The sequence below is a fragment of the Beta vulgaris genome, chromosome 2 (genome assembly GCF_026745355.1).
Source record: "Beta vulgaris subsp. vulgaris cultivar EL10 chromosome 2, EL10.2, whole genome shotgun sequence".
Lineage (NCBI taxonomy): Eukaryota > Viridiplantae > Streptophyta > Magnoliopsida > Caryophyllales > Amaranthaceae > Beta > Beta vulgaris.
The window spans coordinates 48,799,492-48,807,867 of record NC_079203.1 but is presented as its reverse complement, the minus strand read 5'-3'; the positions used below and the strand labels follow the sequence as shown (position 1 = coordinate 48,807,867).

The window sequence follows — 8,376 nt, the reverse complement described above, 5'->3', positions numbered from 1 at the left end:
TCAAAGTTCACTTACATTGGGTATCAAAATAAGAGTTATTTTATATGGGAAAATTCCTCAGGTACTCCTGAGGTTTGGCGTAATTCCCAAATTACCCCCCACATTTGGGGAATTCTTCATGTATCCCTGAGGTTTGTGTTTGGGCTCAAGATACCCTTACTATGAACGGAACCCTAACGCTGTTAGGTTTTCCCTCTCTCTCTCTCTCCCCAATTTTCTCTCTCCTCCCATTCCCCCACCAACTGTCAACCCCTCTCCCCTAGCCGGCGGCCAACAGCCGGCGACCATCACCCAATTCGACGCTGGCGATCCTACCCTCTTCCCTTCGCCGGCCAGAATAGCAGCACCCCGGCGACCCACCCTTTTCCCTTCGCCGACCAGAATAGCAGCACCCCCCGGCAACCCCACCATCTCCCTTTCCCCCACCCTCAACACCCCACCCTTACCCTCCATTTCCCCATTCTCGATTCCCCCACCCCTCCACCCGACACCACCCATCCCCCTTTCCCCCTATCGAAAATGGCCCCCCTTTCGTGTCTTCCATCGTGAGTCGGCCTCCTCCTCTTTCCCACCCAGATACGCTGCCCCCAAACCCTTTAACTCGCCCTCGAAACCACTCTAGGCACCACCATAGGTTGCTGTTCTGCTATTCTGGTCGGCGCCAACGTCGAGGATAAGGAATCGAGAATGGGGAAGAGAGGGGGTAGGGTCGTCGGCGCCGGAGTGATGGAGGGGGGTTTGGCAGTAGGTGGCCGAATGGGAGGAGAGAGAAAATTGGGGAGAGACAGAAGGAATACCTAACGACATTAGGATTCCGTCCATAGTAAGGATATCTTGAGCCCAAACACAAATCTCAGGAATATCTAAGGAATTCCCCAAATGTAGAGGATAATTTGGGAATTACGCCAAATCTCAGGGATACCTGAGGAATTTTTCCTTTTAATATTGGTACCAATTTTACTCAATTTTGATATAAGTTTGTACCAAAGTTCTTGAGTTTTTTTTTTGTATTTTTACGTGAAATGTCACGATGAGACGCATACTCAAACTCTTATACTATGACTCTGAGATAGAGAAAGTATCATTAAATTTTCTTAAATAAAATAATATGACATCATACCACTATCTGATGTTGTTGACCACGTGGGGATGTGTGGAATACTGCAATTGAGTGAAGAATGAATATTTATAGAGATTGCACTTTGAATAAAGTTGATTGCACCCAAAAAAAAAAGTTGATAATGGAAGATTTGCTGCGAAACTTGTGTAATTGTTTGTCTTTAATCCATGACACTTGGAATCTTTATACAATTAATTTCATAGAGATTAATACCTGATGATCTGCAAAATGTTTGGATATCTTTTTTGGTTAGCATAACCATATTCCAAATCGCTTATGATTTTGACCCCTTTCCAGAAGATGCTTAGTTTAATTTGCCTCTGGATTTGCAACTTTTTTTTCTATTGATTCTCGGTGTATATTTATAATAATCCCCATTTGTAACTTAGTCTGTATTTTTATTGATATATCTTTCTTTGCTACGTATGAGTGTTTCTTACTGATTAGGACATTTGACTTTCTTTACAGATGCTATTAGTAAAGTCTTGTAGGGGTGGTATCTAAAATCTGGAATCGAATTTCATCTACATTATGTTTTTCACTTCATTTCAGATTGAATTGGAATCAACCAAGCCGAATATCAAACTACCATTGCTAATTTTAATGAGGCGTAAACATTAAGAAATACAATATGTGTTTGTTTAACCAAAAAGTGCGATTTCCTAGGAACTAGAAGAAGGTGGTGTTGCTCGGTTGGCAAAATCATGGGAATTAGAACTTTTTAAGAAATTCTTCTTGCAAAATGAAGGAATTTACCTACTTAGACCCCTTTAGGTAAGTGGAAATTTCTGTGAAAAGTTAAAACAATACTAAACATGATTTCCTAAGCTATACAATTTCACGTGAAAGACAACTTCCTAAGAGAAAATACTACTTCCTACATCCAACCAAATAAGCACTAAGTCTATCGAACATGCTCATTACTTTTGAAAAAAAGAAAAAACTAGTAGAAAGAAATTTCTTAGAAGGATCAGATTCTTGTTGAGTTTAGAGTAAAAGCTCTAATCATTCCCTGGAATATTTTTCATTGAATAATGTATCTATTCATACTTTCACTATTATTTTGTCTACTTCATATTGGCTAATTTTCTTTTCATTGTCTCTGTTGGAGTTCAAGATAAGTAAATTAGTAGACTATTCTTGTTATTATGAACAATTTCTCAGGGAAAATTTATTTTTTCATTGTTTAAATAGATAGCAATTATTTCGATAATTATGTTTTCTAAGATTTGGCATTTTGGGTCAGGTAAATGTCTAGTATGATTAACATTAATTTCAAAAGTATATGATTAAGATCCTAATTATTGGGTGGTTGGCATTTGGCAATATCAATTATTTGATGATTGTAGTTTCCAGATCATCATAACATAGTCAGATAAGACAGCCAACGAATTCCATGGTCTCTTGTCTTGATATTTACTCGTTTATACACAAAATCTTTCGGTTTGGAGTACTTGGATCTTGGTGGAAGCAAAAGACAAATAATAATGTACCTTCATACAATAAGTTCGAATCCCCCTTTCTCTTTTTTGTACTGCATTCGTAGTTGAATAAAAAAAATTAATACTATTTAAAAAATATAATAAATCGAAACAAACCTTGTAAAAAAAAGTATACAAAAGTATCATGTTAAGTCATATAATCTCAATTAGAGTCTAGAAGTATATTAATTTTGCAAATTTAGAATTTTATTTGATCAAATTTGTTATATATTTGCTAGTTTATATCTCTACGTAAATGTCGTATGACTCTTTCATTAATAACTTAATTTTACATATAAGAAATCAAGGTCAAATTTATAACACAAAGGAAAAAAGAGTAGAGCATCCTATAAGTATGAGAAAGACATTAATTAAGAAATAAATACAATGTCTAGTAAAAAAACGAGAAATAAAAATCAAGGCCCGTTCGATATTATTGTGGTTTTCTGTTTTTCGGTTTTTTGATTTTCAAAGTCATATGATATATGTCCTATAATGAATAAAAAATTAGTCAAATTTATTGAAAACATGATGATTTTGAAAACTGACAACTGAAAAGTGAAAACTGAAAACAGAAAACGATAACGAACAGGCGCTTACTGATTCTCCTTTTATTTTTCCTATTTCAAAGTGCCAAAAACTTTTTAGAAATGAGACACAGCATGATACATATATCTAACGATGTTACTTCATACTCTCTCAGTATCATTTTTCACAAATTATAAAAATAGGCGGTCTAATTTTAATATAAATTTACACGAATTCAATATTGAATTTTTCTAACAAATTCATCAATTTCATTTTAGCCCAATACTATTTTAGTCATCCATTCTCTTCTCCTTCCTTTGTTTTCTTGGTTCTCGAACTAAAACAAACAATTTCAAAAAATAACTTGGTAGTCTTACAAAACGAATTAAACACTCACTAAATGAGTTAACCTAGTCACTGAATAGGTTAAAAAATATCAATACTGAATAAATTAAACTGATCACGAAATAAATTAAATTGAACCTTAAATAGATTAAACTAGTCACTATATTAAAAAAAAAAAAGGTAACATGTTCTCTTTTTAATATTGAACTTGGAACGTACTTAATTTTAATTAAAAATAGACGATCTCTTGCAAGACCAATAAATTTTTTATATCTTTCCTACTTTAACTATGCACATTTGCCAATATATTTACACAAATTATTATAATAGACGGTCTAATTTTAATATAAAATTAGACAATGCAAACCTACGTTCTCTTAAGAAGCCCATTCAATTTCTCTCTAACCTAACACTATTTTTAGGTATCTTACACCATCCTAGTCGTCCATTCTCTTTTCCTCTTTTATTTCCCTTTGAATTTCGAATTAGAACAAACAATTTTTAAAAATAGTTTCACGAAATGGATTAAGCTAGTCACTAAATGGATTAAATCAGTCACTAAATGAATTAAAGAATGTTATTAATGAATAGATTAAACTGGTCACTAAATAGATTAAAATGGTCACTAAATAGATTAAAGTAGTCACTATATTAAGAAATATGATCTATTCTCTTCTTAATATTGGGCTTGGGCCGCGCCTACTTTTAAAATAAAAGTAGACGGTCTCTTACAAGACCAACTGATATATTTATTGGACCTTATATCTTTTATTATATATTAATAAAACTTATAATGATTAAATATTAATAAAGTACTCAATAAGATGAATCAAGCTAGACGTCACGTGACTATATTTTTCTTTTTATAATGAGAAAAAATTATTCTCTAATTGTGAATAGTGTCAAAATTCTAAGTGAGAAAAATAAAAAAAATAAAGAAAGAATACTAAAAATCTGGCACAAGGTGAATTAGACCTTTAGGAAGCTGAGGCATACAGCTGAATCTCATCTCATTTCTTCTGCCACCCCCATTTTCAATGGTGCACAATAACGATAAGAAACAAAGATAAGTTAAGTTTAAGCCCATCGACATGAAGTAGACAAGAGACATCATCTTATTCATAATTCTTCTATTACATAGAGAAAAAAAAAACGTTGCAAAGTACAAGTTCCATACAAAAGGCGCCTGTAAAACTAAGGCTTTGGCAAAAATATTATGGAAAAAACAGTATCAACCCCAACAAAGAGTGAAACTGTAATGGCAGCAAGACTGCTGCCATAGCCAAAGCCCCGACGAAACACGACACCATACTTCGAACTTTCAAAAGCAACGGACATCGACGACTTAATAAAACCGAGACACAGACTCGAAAAAATAAACATCTAGAGGTTCAGAACTTAGCTCTAAGGCCAAGCTAAAAGATTTTTTTTCTTTTTCTTTTTTCGTTTTTTTTCTTTTTTTTGGATGAAGGTCCAGAAACCCAGCAAAAGATAGACAAAGACCTAACCCTTCAAACCCAGAGACTAGTAACTGTATTCTCAGGTATCAATGACCGCTCAAGAATGAGGCACCAAAAAAATGAGAGCCTAAATTCTTGAAACAGATTTCCTGTCTTGAGGAAACCTGCAAAAAAGGGGTATAAAATCGGCCATTTCCACCCGGAAAAAGAACCATGTCTCTGGCAAAGAGTAAGCCCGATTTGAACTGATGGACCCAAAAACTTAAACCGAACTTTAACTATTCACGAACCCTGCTTAATATACTTCTGAGACTACTTGAATTTCCTGGAGAGCATAGTTAATCTTTCCACTTAGGAAAGGATATCGCACCTGAAGAGTCGCCCCACGAGCATGTCAATGACACTACTGCTGATTGAGTTGCAGTTCTGGAGGTTCATGCCCATAAGAGACTGACCCAACTTCACCAAGAATGGCAAGCACTTGTCTGATAGCATTGAGCATCCGGATAATGAGAGGATTTGCAAACTCAACTGCTTTGAGCGAGCCAAAGTTGCAACACCGAAATCAGTAATGGCACACTTAGATACATCAAGTTCGTTGAGTACAAGGCAGTCATCAGCAATAGCCACCAAGCCTGCATCTGTCACCTTCCCACAGCCTTCGAGGTTCAACACCTCGAGGGTCCCACCATGGTATTTTGCCAACGCAATGACAACGTTGTCGGTTACATTAACACAACCAGAGAGACCTACTTTAACAAGGCCAGCACCAGCGTCGCAGCTCTCAATAAGAGAGAGAAGACCGGCATCGGTGATGTAAGGAAGTCCATGGAAGTTGACACATTGCAATTGAGGACACAACTTTGCCAACATGGCTAAGGTCATGTCCCCGAGACCAGGGCAGTTACTAACTGTAACAGATCGAAGAGGTGCTGATTTGTTTGGAAGGGGAAATCCCAAAATCATGTCCTTGAATCCAAAGCAGCTCGACATAGTAAGAGCCTTCAACTTAGGACCACAGTTCAAAAGGAGACCAAAAAACCCAATTTGGGTGATCCTGTGGCATTCCTCAATTTGCAGGCTCTCAAGAGACCTTGCAGCTTTGGCAAAGGACATCAATCCATTGTCGGACATGAAAGCGCACTTCTTCAGGACAAACTGTTTCAAATTAGGACAACCTTTCCCCACAGCTTCGACTGCAACATCTGTGACTCCTCGGCATGATGAAATTGTGAATGACCTGAGGTGTTGAAGACCCTGAGCATTACCCATGACCCAGAAACCCTTTTCGTTCACATTCTGAAGGTTGGCCAAAACAAGATCTGTAACTGTCTTTCCGTAATGGCCAATCACAGCAAGAGAGAGATCGGTGACATTTAACCCCTGAAGCTTCAACTTGGTTAGGACGAAAGAAGCTGATGACATCAAACTCGCAACACCTTGATCACCGACAAGTGGGCAGTCTTTGATGGTAACTGATTTAAGGTTTGGGCAAAACTGTCCAATTGCTTGCACACCTTCATTACCAATGTACTGACAGCCCTCAATGCTCAATGAGGTCAAAGTCGGACAATTCTTGGCAATTGCAAACAAGGCCTTGTTGGTGATTGACGGGCAGTTGCAAAGATCAAGTTTCTCAAGGCGGTGACATCCGTTGGCTATCTCAACAAGACCTTCATCTCCTACGGAAGAAACATTCCAGAGAGATACACTCTTTAGAGAAGGGCAGCATCGAGCAACAGCCTTCAAACCAAGGTCTGTAACTCCACGAACAGAGTTCGAACCCCTGATCGTTAGCTTGCCAAGTCCACCACGACCACCACTTCCTACAGCAATAGCGGCAAGTCTAACATCGGTGGCTTTCTTACCTTCCAAACTCCTAGTAAGAAATCCATCACTCTCGATCTCATCACCCTCCTCAGCAACAACCTCAAATTTGTTGCATAGATCTGCACTTGGGATACTGCTCAAGAGCATAAGCCACCGCTTCGAAACGCTAGCACAAGAACTCCTTTCCTGGTCGCCAGGCAAACGCCTCAAGATCTCATACAAGCACTCATCAGGAAGAACATCAAGAGACACCTGCTTCTTCTGCTCTAAACTCTCGCCTCCTGGAACAAGGGGGGCACTGATTCTAGCCCTTTTGTTTGGGAAGTACACATCCACATGGTTAACAATACCAAGGGACAAAAAGCTACCAGCTTCCTTGGGGTTTGAGTATATTGATCCCCCATGGTAAAACTCCTCATTTCCTGAGAATCCAAAATCAATAAACTAAATTAAGTCCATGATTTTCTACCAGCATCACAATACTTAATTAGATTTATAATTAGATGACAAGCAACATCACCTAATATCTAAAAATCACCAAAAACTGAACTACTGATCTCTAAAATTCATGATAACCATTCCCTTTTTTATAACACATAGCTAATATTCTACTAAATCTTTCTCTCAAATTATCAATCATCTAGCTCAACTGAAATTAATTCATGTAACCATCTACATGAAATTCAAGTCCTCAACATTAATAAGAAAGAATCATCTACAAAACAAGATCCTTCACCTAACCTTCTTCCAGAGGCTCAAACAACATGAAGCTAAGAACATAAACCCAATTCTAAAACAAAAAAACCCAACAAAACCCAGAAACTAAAACCACAGAAACAACCAAAAATCACAAATTTCATCAAAAAAAGAACCCTAAAATGAACTAATTAAACATAGCTCTTACACATACAACAAAGCATAGAACTTAAATTAAACATATATACAGTAAATTAACAAATTAAAAGAGTAAAGATCGTGAACATACCACTGAAATCAAAGATCTGAGACATGTTGAAAGCTGAATAAAAACCTCAGAGAGGCAAAAAAGTTGGAAACTTGATGAGTAGAATGAGCCACGAGAAACAAAACCCAGATTCTCAAAAGTTGCAAAAAACAAGATTATGAACACAAAAACAACAAAGATCAATGAAATTTGATGGTCTGCAAAATTCATGAGATGGGAAAGTGAAGCATGAAGATGAAAACCCTATTGAAAATAGGGAAAAAAAAGAGGGATGATGAAAAAAAGAGGTGAAAGAAAAGGGGAAAGGGGGAATGAATGAATATGAATGGAAGTTTTGGTGTTGTGGATGTGTTTTTATCTTTAGATGTTGTCAATGTTTGAGAGAGAGGAAAAGTGGGTCCATGGAAAATAAAATGTTTTTTTAAAAAAGGGTGTTGTGATATAATATATGGTTTTAAATAATAGGAAGAAAATGCATGATTCATATACAAGGTATTTGGAGAGTGTGGGGGATAGATAACATGCAAATGCAATGAATCTCACTCAAAAAACGGAATTCTTTGCTCCCATCCCTAAGTTATCAACCCAACTTCCACTTGTCTAAAAAAAAAACTCTTCATATGTGAGAAGAGAAACAAGGGTTTGGTG

The 8,376-nt window shown here is 36.7% G+C and overlaps 1 protein-coding gene across 1 annotated transcript; it reads right to left on the bottom strand.

Moving 5' to 3' along the window:
• Nucleotides 1-4,566: 4,566 nt before the first annotated feature.
• LOC104908780 (EIN3-binding F-box protein 1) lies at nucleotides 4,567-8,174 on the bottom strand. The gene is made up of 2 exons (XM_010697934.4): nucleotides 7,750-8,174; nucleotides 4,567-7,186 (listed from the first exon to the last, which is right to left on the bottom strand). Exons 1-2 carry the CDS (start codon nucleotides 7,772-7,774, stop codon nucleotides 5,286-5,288), a joined length of 1,926 nt encoding a protein of 641 aa, XP_010696236.1. The 5' UTR covers nucleotides 7,775-8,174; the 3' UTR covers nucleotides 4,567-5,285.
• Between the last annotated feature and the right edge of the window lie 202 nt (nucleotides 8,175-8,376).

Bases quoted from the DNA above. Each gene is read 5' to 3' on its own strand.
- LOC104908780 (XM_010697934.4), bottom strand. From the start codon at position 7,774: ATGTCTCAGATCTTTGATTTCAGTG. The intron at 7,187-7,749 runs GTATGTTCACGA...TTGGATTCTCAG, and splicing joins TCAGATCTTTGATTTCAGTG to GAAATGAGGAGTTTTACCAT.